This window comes from Diaporthe batatas (assembly GCF_019321695.1).
Source record: "Diaporthe batatas strain CRI 302-4 chromosome Unknown Contig00013, whole genome shotgun sequence".
In the NCBI taxonomy this organism is placed as follows: Eukaryota; Fungi; Ascomycota; class Sordariomycetes; order Diaporthales; family Diaporthaceae; genus Diaporthe; species Diaporthe batatas.
Window position 1 is genome coordinate 1,065,856 of NW_025408560.1, and position 17,895 is coordinate 1,083,750.

Sequence of the window (17,895 nt, forward strand, 5' to 3'; positions counted from 1 at the left end):
TTTCAGCTCAGCTTGCTGCGCCGCCACCGCTCGACCCAATCTGGGATGGGGGAGAGACGCAGGCTGGTCACATAACCATTGATCTTACCTGCATCGAGCCTGCATGCAGGCCGACCCAGACTGTCGGGTCCCGCTACGCAAATCCTCCCCCCACTCCGTAAGCTGATAGTGTCGTGTTGTGTGTGTGTCTGTGTGTATTAGCTCCCGGCTCGAGGATCGCCCTTTCGACCAACCCCCGCCCACGACAGAGACATCGGCACCCAGAGCGTCGGGTCCTCTTCTTTTTGAGTTCCGCTCAGCTCTTCCCCCGTGGTCGTGCGGAGAATGACCCACCCGCAGACGGGGTGAGACTCTGTCAGCCTCAGCTCTCGTGGAAACTGCAACAACAGGCAGACGTTGTGCTCCAGTCACTCTCTCCTCGACACTGCGTCCCGTCCTGCGCAGGTATTCCGGGGAGGACGCTGTGCGAGCGATGGGTGACCGGAGCACTGAGACAGGGCGGCAAGGCGCCGCACACGGCGGCGGCCGGCGCGAAGTCGAGCCCACTAGGCTGGAGGAGAGCGAGAGCGAGAGGGCCCAGGCAGCCCAGGCAGCCCAGGCAGCCCAGGATAAGGATTGGCGGTAAGCCCGAGCAGCCCACCCGTATTATTGCCCCATCAGGTTACAAAAAGACCGCTCTTCGCGTTACACGACGCTGACCTGATGATCCAGCCACCTCCCCGTCACGTTGTCGGGAGGGCTGTCGGGAGTCATGGCCTGCACGCAAAAGTCGGCAGTGAAAAAGCTCGAGACCCCCCTCGAGCTCTTCTGCCACGAGCAGCAGCGGCACGAGCGCATCGCATTCATGATGCGCGGGGATGAGCACCACCACTTCTCCAACAAGTGGCCGACCGACGGGCACTCGACATTATCATCATCACCGTCATGCCAGAACCGTGGCCATCATGAAGACATTCTCATGAAAGACGGCGGGCAGTGTGCTGCCGCTGCCGCTGGTGCCACCGCCGCCGCCGCCAACACCAAGCATTCGAGCTCGCCTTTCCGGGTGGAGCTGGAGGTCAACAGCGGCGACAACGGGGAGGATGATCCGCACCTCCAGGAGATCAGGATTGTAGCTCGGATCAAGTAAGTTGCGACGGGCCAGTGAGGTTGTGTTTCTTTCGCTAATGGCCATTCAGGACCGAGAGGATACAACGAAGAGGCCAGCGCGAGTGCCGAGAGGGCAGGGTGCGCAAGAAGATACGCATGTCCAAGAGGCCTCACCCAACGGAGCCTGGGTGATTCGCAGGCAGCCCTGCAGCCGAGTTTCAAAAGAAAGAAAAAAAATTTCATGAGGCGCAAAAGATGCAGTCCAACGGTCGGTCACCAAATTGGCACCACAGTCTCACACGCCACATGCGGTTCCAGCTGGCCACTTGGGAGCGAGCTAGACCCAGCCTTGAAGCGCCACCACGTCCACAACATGGGTCTAGCGATATTGTCTGTATCGACGCTGACGGCGCGTCTGGAGACCAAGCCTGTCGACCGCGTGCAAAATCGACATTACAGGTGCGGTAGTTGGGATTTGAGTCTCGACGTGATGTTTTGAGAAGACCGCTGGCTGGCGAATGCGAGGAATCTGCCTCGGAAGAACGGCCCCTGGGTCGAATCCTAGCGGCGACGTACGACACATGTCCTTTTGCAGGAGGAGGTGGCATGTGTTGGGCGGGAATGGTCACACCAGCAATGCATTGGGATCACCTGTCAGATGCAGGTCAGTATGATCAATGGCCTGGGTCATTTGAGAGATGTACAAGATATGTAAACATAAGCATGTAAATATCAAACACAAGTGAAAGACATGCCAGACAATGAATGGTCGGGCTCATGAACCTGCTCCAGATGGATACAGACAGCTCCATGCGAACCCAGGCCTGAGAGCAGAAGCCCCACAAGGCCTGGCGGACCCACACGTGACGGTCTGACGCTAGAGCTCCCCAGGGGCTAGCTCCTCTGAACTCCCCAACTCCCCCCGCAGGACTGAGTGGGAGCTCTCCAATGGCCCCAGCTCAGGCTTACTAGCATTATTGGGAGCTCCATCTTGGGCCACTCTACCACCGCAGTGACGACAATTGATGATAGCTTGATAGCTTGCCGCTGCATCCACCTGCCATCGATGTTCCTCGCTGCTCGAAGCTGCCCTCGCCACGGCAATGGCAGAAACGACCCGACCCCTCCTGCTGCCCCAGAACCGCCGCCTCCGCCACCTGCGCGGCATCTTCCTGCGCAACCTGAGCTTCGACCGCCCCAGGGGCAAGACGGCCGACGACTCGGCGGTTAAGCACTCGCCCGACAAGGTCGCCTCCCTCCGCGAGCATGCCGGCCTGCACCACTCCGCCTCCACCGAGAGCCTGCGCCCGTCCACTGCCCGGAGGAGGAGCACAAACCTCGGCAGCGCGAGCCCCGTCACGCGCCAGAGGAGGCTCGAGCTCACGATCGAGGGCCGGGTCGCCGACTCCTTCTTCACCCTGCATGCCGAGGACGAGGACGAGCCTGTGTATATCAGCGAACTTGTCGAACGATCGGTGGTACGCCTGCGCCCCTGGACACAATGTCTGCCAGGAAGAAATTGCCGCGGGTGCTGACACTGCGGCTCACAGAACTTTGATTTCCGGTTCTTCGAGCTGTCCCAGGATATCTGCTCCCCAACCCTTCGGCTGCCCCAGGTGACGGTCAGGCTCTGGGCGAGGCGGCATGGCACATGGTCGCTGCACCTCGAAGAGCTCGTGGACCTGCGCGCCCTCAACTTCCTCGGAAGCACCATCGGGACCCATTTCCCGCCCAACTGCCTGGTCTTCCACCTCACCGATGGCATCTATACCCTCGAGCTGCCTCAAAAGTCCTTCTCTCCGAGGCAGGGCCAGCCCCAGCCGACGTCCTCTTACAATGCCCTCATGCGCCTGTCCACCCTCGAGCGCTCCATCCAAGATGCGATGGCCACTCAGGAGACACTCAAGCAGCAGATCAACGACATGATCGCCGGTAATCATGACGAGCGGACCGAGCTCGATCAGGCCGGGCAGAGGTTAAACTTGGTTCAGAAGTTTGTGTCTGCCGAGCAGAAGGCGGTCAAGAACTCGTCAGATCAGGCCGAGAGGTTGCAGGCGTCCATTGCCAGCCGTCGCGAGAAAATGGCTCAGGGCAGGTCGCTTATGGAGAAGACCGACCAAGACATGGAGAGCGCGCTGGACAAGCTCTCTGCCGACAAGCAACGGTCCGCCAAGGTGACGGATGACATCCGCGGGCAGCGGCGCCGCATCTGCGAGGACCTCAACACCATATTCAGGATCGAGCCCGTGCCCAACGGGAAACCGCTGCAGTTCCAGATCCTCGGCATCGCCCTCCCCAACGCCGAGGACTACGGCAGCGCAGTGGTGAGCGGCGCAGAAGAGGACGCCCTGTCCGCGGCGCTGGGCCACGTCGCCCTGCTGACACACCACCTACAGTTCTACCTGGGCGTGCCGCTGCCGTACCCAATCACCTACTGCGGCAGCCGCAGCTACATCACGGACGACATCTCCATCATCCAGGACTCGACCCGCGACTTCCCGCTGTACATGCCGCGGGGCGGCTCGGCGGCGCAGTTCCGCTTCGACTACGGGTGGTTCATCCTCAACAAGGACATCGAGACGCTCTGCGCCGCCCAGGGGCTCAAGGTCATGGACATCCGCCACACCCTGCCGAACCTCAAGTACCTGCTCTACGTCTGCAGCGCGGGCAACGACGAGCTCCCCGAGCGGACCAAGGGCGGCGTCAGGGGCCTGCGCGCGGGCATCATGAGGAGCCGCGGGGTAAGCGTGCCCGACGATGCAGACAGTGTCATGTCCAGCCGCCGCGGGAGCGTCGACAGCGACCTGCCTGCCGGCGGGCGGTCGGCGGGCGACGAGGCGAGGAGGAAGATGAAGGAGCTGCGTGGTCAGGCGCCCGGGGATGACGGCTCGAAGGTGCCTGAGATCTCTGATGTCGGCATGCCTTTCGAGGCGGACTTTGGCAGGCTCACGCTGCGTACTAAAGGTATGCGCGAGCGTGTCGGGAAGTGAGAAGAGTCATCCAGGTGTGTTGTATAGCGTTTTAAGATACCCCAAATGCGATGAGTACCTATGCGACTGGATTCATTATGCCCGGTGCCTGCCTGCCTGCGATATATTTTCGGACCAGGTACAAGATTTCTTCCGCATCCATATCAATGCTAATCAAGATGCCACAACCTCGTCTGCTGGCGTGAAGCTCAACAACAAATAGTTGCCCTCGGGTGACCCCAACGGCTCACACGTATACCCACCTTTGGGTATCATCCCAGCATCATCGACAATCCCAGTCTCAAAATTCCCCCAGATCGCAGCCACGATACTCTTCATATCCACCACAGCCAGGTGGGACCCAATGCACATCCGCCCGCCGCTCCCAAACGCCCAGAACCACCTCGCCTTCTCCCCGCCGCCGCGGGCACCATCATCATCCAGCCACCGCGACGGGTCCCACCTCTCGGGCTGCGGGAAGACCTCGGCGTTGAGGTGCAGCGCGTACGCGTACGAGTTGACGCGCACGCCGGCGGGCAGGCCCCCGACGCTCCAGTCCGCCGCCGCCGGCCCCAGCACTGCTCCCTGGGGCGTGACGCGCGGCTGGCAGCCCGGGATCGCGGCGTGCAGCCGCAGGGACTCCATCACGACGGCGTGCAGCAGCGGCAGGCTGTCGAGGGTCTTGAAGTCGGGGCTGGGGCTGGCTGGCCCACGGCTGCCCGCCACCCCTCCTTCTTGTCCGCCCTTGTCGTCGTCCGCCGCCGCCGCCGCCCACACCGCCCCGGCCGCCCTGAGCTCCTCCCGCAGCGCCCGCTGGACGCCCCTGTTCTCGGGCTTGGACAGCTGCCACGCCAGGTACGTCATGGTGATGCCCGTGGTGTCGAACCCGGCGAGCACCTGATCCATGAGCTCGGATGCGATCTCGAGCCGCTCGTCCCCTTCCAGCGGGGCGTCGTCGCCGCGGCCGCGGGACTTCCTGAGCATGCCCCGCAGCTGGTTGAACACGGTCGCCCTGTCCCTCGGGTCCGCCCTGTCCCTGCCGCCGCGGGCCGCCTCCGCCGCGTCGCACAGCCCCAGCACCCACGCCGCGATGCCGTCGTTGGCGGCGTCGACCCACCGCGGGACGAGCCAGCGCCTCAGCCCCAGCAGCCCCGCGAGCGCCGTCAGCCGCGGCATCTCCTGCGGCCAGAAGATGTACGCCTGCCGCGCCTTGTAGCCGACGACCCACGCCCTGCAGCGCGCCGGGTCCCGCGTGAAGTCGCTGCCCTGCGCCAGCCCGAAGCAGTACCCCGTGACGGCGTCCATCGCCACGCCCGAGAAGAGCTCGTACGCCTCGACGGCGTCCCCGGATTCGTGCAGCCGGGGCAGCATGCGGCCGCACAGCACGGCCTCGGCGATGCCGTGCAGCGCGGCGCTCGACTGGACCGTCGACTTGGCGTAGACGTTGCTCAGCATGCGCTTGCGCGCGCTGTGCTCCCCGCGCCGCAGCGACGAGAAGATGTTGGCCTTGCCGTAGTTGTTGAACACGCCGTACCAGTCGCCCTTCTCGAACCCGCCGCCGTAGATGGTCCGCACCCCGCCGTCGACGCAGTTCACCGAGATCTCGTTGGGGCCGAGGCGGACTAGCGGGCCTAGGCGCTGGTGGAGGGCGTGGATGGTGGCGTTCTCGTTCCGGCGGCGGCGGGTGTAGAGGATCCATAGCGGCGAGATGGGCGCGGTCCAGTGGGCTGGGGGCACCTTGCTCAGTGGTGATATTAGGAGGGGATAGAGGAGGTAGCGGTAGGTGAGTAGGATGGAGAGGAGGGAGAGGGCGAGTGTGAAGATTGGGGACGCCATTGTGTGGGACTTCAGAACTGCCACAGCTTTTTGACCGGTGACTTGACGCGATCGGAAACAATTCTCTCCCAAACAGATGAACAACTAGTTGTCCCGAAGCCTCACTTGCTGGCAGGGCCGAGTCTCATCCATGATAGATGGACGAGTCAGTACGTATCTAAAACATGGTGGTTGTCAGTTTGCCGGGCGGGGTTGGTGCATGCGGCTCACTCTTAGCATTGCTCTTGAATTGGCGTAGCCTACGGAGACTATTCTGCAGCTGAACCGTCTGCCCCGGGACCCAAGCTCGAGTTTCAGCAGTCCCGATGTACGGCTGGAGCGTCAGTCGGTCTTTGATCATGATACAACGCCTCGCGGTCGTCCACATCAAGCCGGATAAGCACGAAAAGTATGATTTATTAGTGTACAGGATGCGGGAGTCTCTAGATGATCAAAGGTCCCATACTATCAGCGTCGCCTGGTCAAAAGTCGGATCTGAACCACCGAGACCGTTCAGTAAGATAATAAGAAGTGCAAATATGTTGTGAGGTGCTCATGTGTAAGCCAAAGATTAGACCTAGGCCAGAAGCCCGGAACCAAGGGTACTTGTAGGTTAAGGGACGGTCGTGGAGCCGAATACTAATCGCATAGTAAGCAAGTCCACCTTGTTTAGCACCCTAGGCAGCAAATTGGTAAATACTGGTTATCACAATTGGCACAAAGATGTACATTGGTTTTCTTATATACAGCCAGTTCCTACCATAAGTGCCTTATACACAATTCTCTGCCAAAACAGAGCCACTTCAGGAGTGCATTTGGAGCAAAAAAAACAGAGACCCCTTGACCACTACATATCCCGGGCATCCAGCGACCTTTTAAACATCTAGTGGTGAAGTTAGTCCTGCTACGGGTCCTCAAGTGTTGTGTTCTAGAACATTCCAAAACATGAAAGACGGGGATCCGTAAAAGGTGAAAAGTGATCTTACAAGTGTACTGGTTGATCTTGATGTCAGCAGCGGTCCAGGTCTTGCCACCGTCACTGGTGACCAGGCTTCCTGAAGCACCATTGGTCGAGACGGTGTTCTTGTAATTTGGGTCGGTGCCGTCCATGAGGATTGTTGTGTTGTAGTAGTGGTGCTCGGGGACGGTACCACACTTGGCCGCCTGGCACTCCATTGCTATTGGAACACAGATGATCAGCCGGCAGGCTCTAGATGGGTTTTAATGTGGACAAGTTCAACTTACCTGTGCCCCAGCCTGCGCCCTTGCCGCTTGCTATGTGTCAAGAAGAGTCAGGACCATGGTTTCCAAAGCTCGAGAAGGATATACGTACGCCAGGACAGGGTCGAAACGACCTGTCCATTGACCGAGACCGTCTGGTCAATGTTTGCTCCGTTGACCAAGTCTGCTGAGATGTGAGTTATCTGACATCTGCTCAAAGAGTCACCGGCGGAACTTACAGTCGTATGTGACGCGATCGCCTGGGTTGGCCTTGTAGGGAGTGCCATCATGTTGGTTTCCTGAGGATGGATGAGAATCTCTAGAGCTCCACGTGGAATTGAGTGAGGGCCGTACCGTCATATGTGCTTGCAACGACGCACCACTTGACCTCGTTGGCAGCAAGGTTGCATGGGGATCTGAGCGTGTGAGTTACATGACAGCCAGGCAGTACACCAGTACACCAGTCGATCCGAGCTTACCCATAGCCCACAGTGGAGATGGCTAGACCCTGGACGAGGTGGCCATCGGCTCCGCTGTCGAACTTGGTGCCCATACCGGGCCACAGGCCAAGATTGCCATCGTGGGGGCTGTTCAGAGCCGGCAGGACGAGCGTGGTGGTGGCCCGGCGGATGAACGTGTTGGCCGCGACGCCGCCGGTCGAGAAGAAGTTGCCGAAGCTAAAGTAGTTGCCCTGGCGAGGCTCAATGGCCGCTGCAGAGGCAACAGGTAATACGGCAAGCAAGAGAGACTTCATGGTTGTGTGAGTACAGAGACTTGGGGATCAGATGAGTGAGGCTGTCAAATGATGGGGTATCTGCTGGGTTGAGTAAAGACCGGTGACAGCTCATGAGCAGCTCGCCACAATTTTGGGCAGGCTTGGCAGGTATTTATCATTATGAGAAACTTAGGATACCATTCGGCTTCGAAATGGGCATATTGAACTCCACTGATGTCAGTGACTACGTTACGTAGCTGATTCAGGGGAACATTATCGGAGTTGGACGCTCCGTATCCGCCTACTACAGTCCTCCTATTCACTCAATTGCTGAACAGACGTAGGGCATGGTAGGAATTTGGGGTTGCTTTAAAATGGCGGATGGACGGGTGGAGGTGAAGGACCAGGGCGACGTCTCTCCGACAACAGATATATGAATTCTTCCGTTTCGGAAAGGCACCGAAATGCTGTCATTGATGTGACGCTGGCGTTAGTTTAGGGGATGAAAACAAGCCGCGCCTATAGGGAAGACCTATATAATCCTGGGTTTATAGTTGTTTCATGGGCTCAGTTACGTTCAACGTCTGTTCCTCCTAGGCCGCAACGCTACTTCACACCTGCTGCATCCGGAATCCCACTGAAGGTAAAATCAACCCACAAAACTGGGCACCAACCCAAGCGAAGGCAACTGCCGGCATTGAAGCATCCGATTTCAATCGCTTTCGGGCAGTCTCACTTACTACTTCGAGTTCTCTCCGCGTCAGGGACATGCTACAAAAGGAATAGTGGTGGCAGCTCTGAATTCTGGATGGGCAAAATTTGTCCGACAGGAAGATGACCCCCTGACAAGCTTTCCTGTTCTGGATCTGGAGGAGTGCTCAATTTAGGCAAGACTAGATGGCAGAGTTCCATGCGCTAGGAGATTGCCTGGAAAGTCTGCATTGAGTCATTGAGGGGCCCGCTACTTGAAGAAGGGTGCCAAGGATTGGTTGGCCAGAGACATGGAGATTGGTGGGTTTACATTGGAAGGGTGAACCTGGTTGAAGAACCTGGGGTTGCAGCACCCAAATTAACATCAGAGCCAATCGCATGTGAAGGCAACAGTGGTGAGGGCATTTGCCTTTAGGTAGTAGGCCGGTCTTGAGAGCTACATTTGTTCTATGTTAGCAATTGGTGATGAGATGAGTTGCAAGATAAGTAAGTACACATGAAATTGGACTTACAGGCAGACAGGCCCAAGGATGATCGGAAGAGGAGATTCTAGTGCAAGACTTGCCCAGCTTATCCTGGTACGGAACTGGTACGCACGGGACCCAAGAGCAACCAGTTTCGAGAGAGACAATCAGCTCGCACTCGAGACTGTTGAATGTGAATATACGAAACGAAAGAGTTGGCAAGCAGGCAACCACAGGCACAATTATTGAGAAATCCTAACAGGACTGCGTTCAAGAAGGATTGGGAGCTGACTGTATTAGCGTGATTGAAGTGCAAGTCAGAGCTAACTACCCGAGGGCAGGCCACCGAGAACTGGGGCAGCCCTCATCGACCTAGCTGCCTCTCTGTCTCCTCATGCAGCCTGAGTAGGACGATTTGTCTCTAAACTAGATCGATCAATTGCTACGAAGCATTTGCTTCAAGATCGGCCCTCGCTGCCCCGAAACATGAGCCTGTCAATGGTCATCATGTCCAAATGGCTCAGTCATCTCCCTCTTCAAAATCAGATTCTCCTGGAATGTATCCCTCTGAATCATAGTGGCCCTCTAGATAAAACCACATTGGAATCCAGAGGTCCTCATCGAATACATCATCGTATTCAGTGTATGGATAGTCGATATCACTTGCCTCGACCACCAACCAGACCCAGTTTGCCGCCGCAGGGCACTTCTCTGCGATGAAGAACAAGGATTCCATCACCTCCACCATATAGTCCAAGACCGGTTGAAACAAGGGATTGTCCCCATGCCACTCCAACAAGCTTGCGCTGTGCGACAAGAGGTGAATGCAGATCGAGACAATCTCTACACGGGACTCCCAACCCGATTCAGGTCGCCTAATCATGAGACGATTACGCAAACCAGCGCAGACTGGCTTCATGTCCCTCTTGCGATGATTTTGCAAACCAGGGCAGTTTGGCTCCTTGTCCCTCATGCAGACGTCGATGAAGACACAGCTCCCTGGGTATTCTCCATCCCAGAACTCATGTCTGATATCAAGCCTGGTGATGTAGGCAAAGCTTGACACAGTGGACACCGCCGGTATCTGCGGCGGTGTGTCCCAGCGCTTTCGAAGTTCTGGGAATTTCCACGGAAAGTCAGAGAGGAAACCCTCGAAAAGGCAAACGCTGAACTTGTTGTTGCCATAGAGTACCGGGAGCGACTCAGAGCGGATTTGTTTGTTGACGCGAGTGAGCGGTGGCTGGAAGAAAAAGTGACAGTCGTGATTCTTTACCAGAGCATTCCAATAGATTTTGTTGCGGATCTCGGGGGGCAGCTTGAGGAACTCGAATGCCTTTTTCAATCGAAAGATATCGTCAGCAACCTCAACAGCTGAAACGTGCAGGACTCGCGATGGGTGTCAGCCCTTGGTAGAAAACTCACCGTATTTCCGCTTGAGATGACAAGCTGCTTTTGTCCCGTGCCGGCCTCGTCCGTGATGCCATCGTCGGCCATCTTGGTGTGCCTTAACGGCGATGAGGTTGGGTATGCCAAGCGATACTAGAGCAAGGATGTATGAGTTGGTTGAACCTCGTTAAAAGATTTCGTGGTCGCTGGGCAGACTAGGGCGAGTCTGTTATTGGGAGGTGTTTGGACTCACTCTGGAGAGGCGCCCCGCTGTTTGACAGCTCCAGACGCTGCAGGCTGTAGCTACTTGCTGACCAGGGTGGAAGTTGATGGGGGAGATCGCTCAAGGCAAGCGCATTGTATCACCGTCGAGTGAGACGGACGAAGATTTGGTTTTGGTCGTTTGCTTGGTTGCTTCTGGACCATTGAACGGTGACTGAAGTACCCTAGGGTACGGTGGAGGTACTGCAAGCTCACAGCCTCAGGCTGATAAGGCAGCGTTGAAGGCGTAAAGTAAGTGTTGACACTTGGGCAAAATCTTGTTGAAGTGAACGAGGGAACAGGAGGGCAACTCAATCAGGCTGAAATTTTGACCGGCTGGAAGTCGGCCGTCGTACAGCTGGAACACGAGCCGGTTGATCACCCAAGTATGCAGAATTGTTGCTGAGTGAACACAAGTCACAATTGAGATCGAAGTGGTACTTGCGCGGTCGTGCTCAACACAAGAAGCTGGATGGTTCTGTGCAGAGGCATTGGGCATGCAGCTGCAGTTTTTTCATTATTTCAAAACAGCGGGCACAAGAGCCTTGGGGTCCGTTTGTAGGTAGACGGCTTTGGCCTACTTCAAGTTTGTGGTTTTAACTTTCATTGAAGCCACCTTGCTACTGGTACGTCATGCTCCCGGACCATCATACAAGATAGACAGTCTCGATCGTCCTCACGCAATCCAAGATCTTGTTTCCATCCATGACTCCATGGACATACGCGTCACCAATGAGTCTGTAACACTCTTTATGAACCTCACTGCACCTTGAGAACCTCGACACTTCTCGATAAGCCGCCCTGTTCGCGCCCTCCTGGTCCGCCGTGCGTCCCATGGCCTCGGCCTCATTAGTGGAGGGCACCAGTTTCTCCACGACCTTGCCTCGGCACTGCCTGGACGTGAGTGTCTTGCGCAGGATCAGGGGGACATTACTACCGTGCATTATATATACGGAGTCACCCTGTTTCAGAGTTGGCGGGCCAGTGCCTAATCGCCCCCCCGTCGTGATGAAGAAGTGCCTCCCCTTTGAGGCGCACTCGACCGCCAGCTTAAAGTCGTTGCGTATCTTGTGAGCCGCCTGCTGCTCGGGGCTCACCAAGTCTTGCCACGTGCCGCCAATGATCGAGGTCCGGCGGTTCGCAGACTTGTCAACTCGACGCCAATGCTCAAAGGCCTTAACGTCTGAGGCCCTTGCTCTTCTGAACTTGTCCCGCTCAGTCCTCGCCTCGGGAACGTATATCACATCGCCACACATGGTTCTCCAGAAGGCGTCTCGCACCGTTCCCCCATGTTTGTATTGAGGCTGAGAGAAGAAAGGCTCCCATTCCAGAAACCATGCGTCTAGATTTTCTCCCAGAGAATCGTTGAAGCCTTGTACAGTGTCGATAGTGTCGAGACAGTACCCTTTTGTCTCAAGGAGTGTCTGACCATGAACGCTAACACCGTCCATTGATCCTCCAGACGCTTGGTAAAAGCGGTGGCTGTTGAGTCGGTCTGCCTCGTTAGAAGCAGGCCGGTAGCTCCAGTCCGTCAACCAGGTCGGGAAGCCGGCATTGATTTGTGCAGCACTGGCAGTGGTGCCAGCAAGCACTGCGAGTGACCCGGAGCTCCGTATGAGGTGCCTTGTCGTTTCCCAGTACACCCTGCTCAGCCGCTTTTCGTAATCGGGGGCCAGGGGCTGGTCTTGGCCCCAGAGACTGACCAAGCCGATCAGGGCAAAGACTTTATCTCGCTGGTCGCTTGCGTATCTAGTGCGGAACTTTCTCAAGAGCGGAAGGAGTGAAGATGGATCGAAATGGTTCCAGGCTCTTCTAGGCATGTCGATCGCGTCGACCAGTTGGTGAAAATTGGCCAGGGCAGGACCATATGTCTGAGAGGGCGCAGACCCCAGCTGCTCGGTGAACTTGCCCGATACATAACACAGAGACGCTCTCGAAAAAGCATGCCACGGCATAGATATGTTTTTGTAGTAGACGAGGGCATGGGTCGACACCACAGTTTCCTGGACCACCCAAATTCGGCTCCACTGCGAAGTCAAGAGGCATCAGTACCACCCGTACGGCCGGCCCTTAGAGAATGATGTACATACCCAAGGCTCGACCAGTAGAGCCATAATCCCACGAACTATTGGGGCAGAATAGGTCAAGTTCTTGAGGTACCAGATCCTGGAGGCGGGGAGTCCCTGGGCCAACATTGAAAAAACACAAAACGCCCCGAAGATATCCTGGCTATCGTCTGGCAGCTCCAGTTGTCCCCTCCAAAGTTTTCCAAGGTGTGAATCAATCTTGGGCGTGTCTCTTTCATCGCCGAAGAAGCGAATGTCGCCCCACTCAGTCTTGGTAGTCTCCGGCCCGCCTGTCCCGAGCCAAATGATCACCTCCGTGCTGTACGCATATATGTCGCGCATAATTCCGACCTGATGGGAGCGCTCTCTCTCGTTCGACTGGTCGATGCAGAGGGAATCGATCCACATCGTCGAGATGGCCGTGACATCCCTTAGACTGTGGAGAGCCGAATACAAGTTCAGCGTGACGCGGACCTTGATACCGTTGCAATACACGGCATGCTCGTCGTCTGCGTACCCTATGTATTCCCGACCCCAGACGTAGGAGAGTGCTTTGTAACGCCCCACGGCATCCAACAAGGAACGTTCGTGTAGCTCGCAGCATATTCTGGGTTCTTCCGGCCGGCCGGGCAGCAGCCGTAAGAGTCGGATAACCCTCTTGTTTGGAGACAGGTTCTTGTACAGCTGGCGTGGGCGCTCGAGCTGGGCGAGGCTCACGGAGTCCATGACTCTGTTGGCTCGAGGAGCACCATGAGTAACTAGGTAGTTTCGATGGCGGCGGACGACGAGAAGATAAAATGTTCCCAAGTTGCTGTTGGTAGCTCGAAACGACCATCAAGTTTCTTTAACCTGCGCCACAAAATTAGTGACGGCTCATTAGCACATGCAGGGGGTGCAGTGATTCGAGGGCCCCGCTGCGGTCAGAATATGGCCAACGAATCAGCATCCTTGGGAATAGGCACCCACAGGCGAAGCCACACTCGTATTTAGAGAAGTTTGTTGTTGGCCTCATTCAACAGCCAGTGTGAACGAGGACCGAGAAAGAAATGCTCTTCTCATGAAACAACACTTGTACTGGCGTGCCAAGTTTCGCAAATGCATCTATATCGTGACCCGCATGAAGGAGACACGGCATTGTGGCCAGCAACTGTCGCTGACGATTAAGATGGGATTGATTCCCACAGGACGGCAGCCTGATTTAGTTAACAATTAGGTGGGTTGCAACAGCTCCTGAAACAAGTCGTCGCAGGCTGCAACCTCTGGAACAACTCACCTACACGCGTCTATTGGACATTATGCCTGCCATTGTTGGCTTTTCTGATGCGAGACGTGCCCACCTGGGCAGGTGGTGGCATTAGGCTCGTGGGTCCCGGCAATCCATCTTGGTCAGATCCGAATCTGTCCCACATCGTAAGACTAGGCGTGGATTACACTGGGTCCCAGCAAAACATACTGTAGCCATGCAGAGTTGACGTTGTTTGAAACGGAGCGCTTGGCGTCTCTGTTTCTATGTACAGCGCTATCTTCATCCATTGGAAGGCCTGGGCACCTTGTATCGACCCAGTGCTGCTGGACACAATGAAGTCCAGGATGCCTTACAGGAGACAAAGCATTTGCAAGAAGCCATCCTCGGTGCGGGTTACTACATCTAATCCTAAAGTCAGACAAGGTCTCAAATTCGACCACGTTAGGTGACTACCTGTGGAGTCAGTGACATCACTCCCCAAGCTCTCGGCCTCTACGAACATCCCGGCATTCACAGCAGTTCATCAACTACATAGTAGTGTTCTCTGCTCCGTATCCACAGATTGCACAGCATTCTCAAATCCCCTCACTCTCTAGCCAAGCTGACACAAGCAAGAGACTCAATTGACCATGAAGACCGTACTCATCGTGGGCGGCCACGGCAAGGTGGCCCTGGAGATCACCAAGATCCTCGTAGCGGAGAAGGAGCCCACAGCATACACCGTCTACAGCCTCATCCGCAACCCGGACCAGTCAGGCGAGCTGCAGAAGCTCGGGACGCAGCCCATCGTCCAGGACGTCGAGAAGGCCACCGTGCCCGAGCTCCTGGGGACCCTGAGCCGCGTGAAGCCCGACGTGGTCGTCTGGGCCGCCGGCGCGGGCTACGGCTCCCCGCCCGACCGCATCGACGCCGTGGACCACAGGGCCGCCGTCAAGATCTTCGACGCCCTGGGCATCTCGTCGCAGGCCGGCGACGCGGGAAAGAGGCTCGTGAGCATCAGCGCGCTGGACCTGCGGGACCGGGAGAACAGGCCCGTGCCGGACTGGTACAATGATGATGACAGGAAGCAGAGCGATGGCGTGTGGAAAGGTATCGCGGACTTTATGAAGGCCAAGTTTGAGGCTGACAAGGAGCTGAGGACGGGCAATGACAAGAGGGGGCTGCACTACACCATGGTGAGGCCGGGAGGGCTGAGCAATGACCCTGGGGATGGGTTTGTGAGCGCTGGGAAGGTGCATCTGGGAAGGATGATCAAGAGGCAGGACGTCGCCAGGGTTGTTGTTGAGGTCATCAAGAATGATGAGACCGTTGGGCTTGCATTTGACGTTGTTGGGGGAGAGGACATCATTGCCGAGGCTGTGAAGGAGGTTGGGAAGGAGAAGATCGATACCTTCGAGGGCTTCTACTAGAGACTACAGCGGTGTGACTGAACTCGTATGAATTGTTTGAAAGTTACGAGAAGCTAATTTTACATTCTTCAGTGTCCACTCGGGGGTTCATTGCCCGATCACATCATCACATCCATGTGATGAAACTGCCATTACTTCCCAATTTGATGGGCCTTTTATGAGAAAACCATCTGCATGATACCCTCCAACGCGGTATCCGGCCGCAAGAACTCCTGCCGTGAGCGATCCTGCCGTAAGAACTCGTGCCGTACGAACTCGTGCCGTACGAACTCGTGCCGTAAAACCTCGTGCTGTAAGAACTCGTGCCGTAAGAACTCGTGCCGTACGAATTGCCGTAAGAACTCCTGCCGCAAGAACTCCTGCCGTGATTCCTCCCGTAAACACAGACTGATAATGAGAAAAGGATTTGCCCTCGCGCAAGAGATCGACCCATGCTGTCACCTCAGTCGGTGTTTCCTCAACTCGTGTACTCGCCGTGAAACCCCAAGTAGATGGGACAGTTGCAACTCGGTCTGCCCCCCTCTCATGGTTGTTTCGAAACTCGCCCCACAGCGATTGACTGAAATGCAATCCAGTCGTGGAAGGTCGCTACTCCCTTGATTTAATCTCACGGCGCAGCGCGTCGTTCTCCTGCTGAAGGCGACGCACCGCCTCCTCTAGCGACTCCATCTTGACGTCCTCGACGTCCTCCTCCATCTTGATATCCTCACCCTCCAGGTCCTCTTCCATCATTGCATCCTCTTCCTTGATGCGCATCTGTTCGACGACGGTGTCATAGAGGTTGGTCTGGTCAGGGTCTTTAGCAACCTCTTCAAGGAAGCCAGCCCAGTAGGGATCCTCGTCGACCTCAACTTCAGGGGACAGCAGAAAGTTGAGCTTGCATTGGTCGATGAATGAGGACTTGCTCTGCACTCTGCCAGTGCGACCGTTGTGGTCTGCCTTCATAGCCGCAAAGAAGACATTAAGAGCAACCAGCTTCTCTCTGGCTACCCATGGTACCTTTCTCTCCTCCTCGGGCTTGCCGAGTAGGGTGTCTCGCCAGGTCGCATCGGTCGTGTCCTGATCACCGTACATCCACTGCTTTAATTTTCGAAGGTCCGCCTCCTTGATCTTGTCAATCCCGATCACACCTCGGTAAAACTGGTTCCCTGACCACTCATACCGCTTGGCGGTGAGCTCGTTGAGAACCTGGTCTCGAAGGGATGCGGCAAGGTTTGGCGCGAAAAGGTCGATGATATTACCCCAGTGGTTGCGCCAGATGGCCTGCAAGGCCTGCGAGATACGAGCATTGTTATCTCCCTGCTGGGGCGCTTGGGGCGCTGGGGCGGGCTGTGACGCAGACATCGTGAAGGGTGTAGGCTGAACCTGTGAAGCGTTCACAAAGTGATGATGGGGCTTGATGAGTGCTGGTATGGGATCAGAGTGATTCTACTGATCCTGTGTAGAGTACGGCTGTGATTGAGGAAGTTGATAGAGGAAGTTGGTGGAGGAAGTCGGGCAGTCTGCTCGTGGAGCGTGTCAGCTGTGGCAAATCCTCCCAGGTGCGAGCGTGTGTGGACGTGATCTGTGGTGTTTCGTAACTTCAGGGCGAGGCCAGTGATGTGGGATCTTCTCCAAACCACCTTTGCCACGGTTCCTTTCTGTAGGAGAGGAAAGGGGAGGGCATCACTTACCGCCGACAGCTGGGGCCGGTTGGCTGGTGGTGTCTACCGTCTTCGAGGGCTCTGGGTCGATCGGGTTTGCTTCATGGGAGAGATCTGGTTCCGCACAAGTATTTTGAAAACTCCGTGGCAACCGGTTTTTGCAAATTTGGAATTGTGGTGGGTGGGTTTCTTGGAAGACGGGCCCGGAGGTCTGAACAGGTGGGTGCTTGGTCACCAGGGAGCTACTGAAATGGGCCAATGTCGTTCTGGTGTGTAGGGCCTGGCCCCACAGGCTGTACCCAGGTACCCAGGTGATCTCACGATCCATAGTTCCTACCTAAGTCAGTCAAAGCTTGGAGTCGTGATTTTGCTCGGCACGTGTGGACTAGCAAACAGTGCCCACACAGCTCCTCACAAGGCTCAGCTTGCATTGCAAACAATGAGAACAACTGAGAAAATGAGATCACATCATTATATTACTTAAATCACACCTATGTAATTAGGTATTACAAATTTAGACTGGTCTGTAGCGAAGCTGGCAGGCCCTCCAGAACTAGGACCAGGGAACAACAGCACTCCACGCAACAAAGACCAATGTGAAAGTTGCGAAACTAGAGATGCACTCAGCCTTGACCACCATGTTCAACAGTACAAGATTCCGGGTTTTCATAACCCAAGTTGTGTGCTTCCAACCGTTCACAAAGCTTGGAGAGCAAGTTGAGTCTGTCCGCCTCGATGATGTAAATGATATGTAGTTGGAGGCATCAGAATTCGAGACTGGCAACACTAAATAAAAGTGGGCATCTCAAGCTTACAAGCAGCTGCACTCAGCAGAGAAAGACTTGGGTAGAGAAGTACTCTGGGCGCTGTGTAGTGTGCTACAGACCCGCATAGTAGACA

The 17,895-nt window shown here is 56.2% G+C and overlaps 8 protein-coding genes across 8 annotated transcripts; 3 read left to right on the forward strand and 5 right to left on the reverse strand.

Moving 5' to 3' along the window:
• Positions 1-324: 324 nt before the first annotated feature.
• On the forward strand, positions 325-1,281 carry KVR01_010679 (uncharacterized protein; the record flags this gene model as incomplete). The annotated part of the gene is made up of 4 exons (XM_044784039.1): positions 325-344; positions 568-621; positions 712-1,125; positions 1,179-1,281. 4 exons carry the CDS (start codon positions 325-327, stop codon positions 1,279-1,281), a joined length of 591 nt encoding a protein of 196 aa, XP_044640838.1.
• Positions 1,282-2,192: 911 nt separating this feature from the next.
• On the forward strand, positions 2,193-4,079 carry KVR01_010374 (uncharacterized protein; the record flags this gene model as incomplete). The annotated part of the gene is made up of 2 exons (XM_044787821.1): positions 2,193-2,567; positions 2,640-4,079. The coding sequence occupies 2 exons, from the start codon at positions 2,193-2,195 to the stop codon at positions 4,077-4,079; spliced, it is 1,815 nt and encodes a 604-aa protein (XP_044640533.1).
• A 153-nt stretch (positions 4,080-4,232) lies between these two features.
• On the reverse strand, positions 4,233-6,100 carry KVR01_010463 (uncharacterized protein; the record flags this gene model as incomplete). The annotated part of the gene is made up of 1 exon (XM_044788584.1): positions 4,233-6,100. The coding sequence occupies exon 1, from the start codon at positions 5,892-5,894 to the stop codon at positions 4,233-4,235; it is 1,662 nt and encodes a 553-aa protein (XP_044640622.1). The 5' UTR covers positions 5,895-6,100.
• A 529-nt stretch (positions 6,101-6,629) lies between these two features.
• Positions 6,630-7,848, reverse strand: KVR01_010516 (uncharacterized protein; the record flags this gene model as incomplete). Its single annotated transcript, XM_044783616.1, has 6 exons — positions 6,630-7,051; positions 7,119-7,148; positions 7,207-7,278; positions 7,334-7,393; positions 7,449-7,510; positions 7,574-7,848. The coding sequence occupies 6 exons, from the start codon at positions 7,846-7,848 to the stop codon at positions 6,630-6,632; spliced, it is 921 nt and encodes a 306-aa protein (XP_044640675.1).
• A 1,415-nt stretch (positions 7,849-9,263) lies between these two features.
• On the reverse strand, positions 9,264-10,478 carry KVR01_010592 (uncharacterized protein; the record flags this gene model as incomplete). The annotated part of the gene is made up of 2 exons (XM_044783762.1): positions 9,264-10,317; positions 10,407-10,478. The coding sequence occupies 2 exons, from the start codon at positions 10,476-10,478 to the stop codon at positions 9,505-9,507; spliced, it is 885 nt and encodes a 294-aa protein (XP_044640751.1). The 3' UTR covers positions 9,264-9,504.
• Positions 10,479-10,835: 357 nt separating this feature from the next.
• On the reverse strand, positions 10,836-13,501 carry KVR01_010491 (uncharacterized protein). The gene is made up of 2 exons (XM_044790431.1): positions 12,722-13,501; positions 10,836-12,658 (listed from the first exon to the last, which is right to left on the reverse strand). The coding sequence occupies exons 1-2, from the start codon at positions 13,421-13,423 to the stop codon at positions 11,279-11,281; spliced, it is 2,082 nt and encodes a 693-aa protein (XP_044640650.1). The 5' UTR covers positions 13,424-13,501; the 3' UTR covers positions 10,836-11,278.
• A 518-nt stretch (positions 13,502-14,019) lies between these two features.
• On the forward strand, positions 14,020-15,430 carry KVR01_010685 (uncharacterized protein). Its single transcript, XM_044784389.1, has 2 exons — positions 14,020-14,403; positions 14,559-15,430. The coding sequence occupies exon 2, from the start codon at positions 14,573-14,575 to the stop codon at positions 15,350-15,352; it is 780 nt and encodes a 259-aa protein (XP_044640844.1). The 5' UTR covers positions 14,020-14,403; positions 14,559-14,572; the 3' UTR covers positions 15,353-15,430.
• Positions 15,431-15,940: 510 nt separating this feature from the next.
• Positions 15,941-16,696, reverse strand: KVR01_010350 (uncharacterized protein; the record flags this gene model as incomplete). The annotated part of the gene is made up of 2 exons (XM_044784254.1): positions 15,941-16,291; positions 16,352-16,696. The coding sequence occupies 2 exons, from the start codon at positions 16,694-16,696 to the stop codon at positions 15,941-15,943; spliced, it is 696 nt and encodes a 231-aa protein (XP_044640509.1).
• Between the last annotated feature and the right edge of the window lie 1,199 nt (positions 16,697-17,895).

What these genes read in the sequence shown, in the direction of transcription:
- KVR01_010685 (XM_044784389.1), top strand. Translation starts at nt 14,573, where the DNA reads ATGAAGACCGTACTCATCGTGGGCGGCCACGGCAAGGTGGCCCTGGAG.
- KVR01_010491 (XM_044790431.1), bottom strand. Translation starts at nt 13,423, where the DNA reads ATGGACTCCGTGAGCCTCGCCCAGCTCGAGCGCCCACGCCAGCTGTAC. An exon ending in CTCTACTGGTCGAGCCTTGG is followed by an intron (nt 12,659 to 12,721) that starts GTATGTACATCA and finishes TTGACTTCGCAG; the next exon opens with TGGAGCCGAATTTGGGTGGT.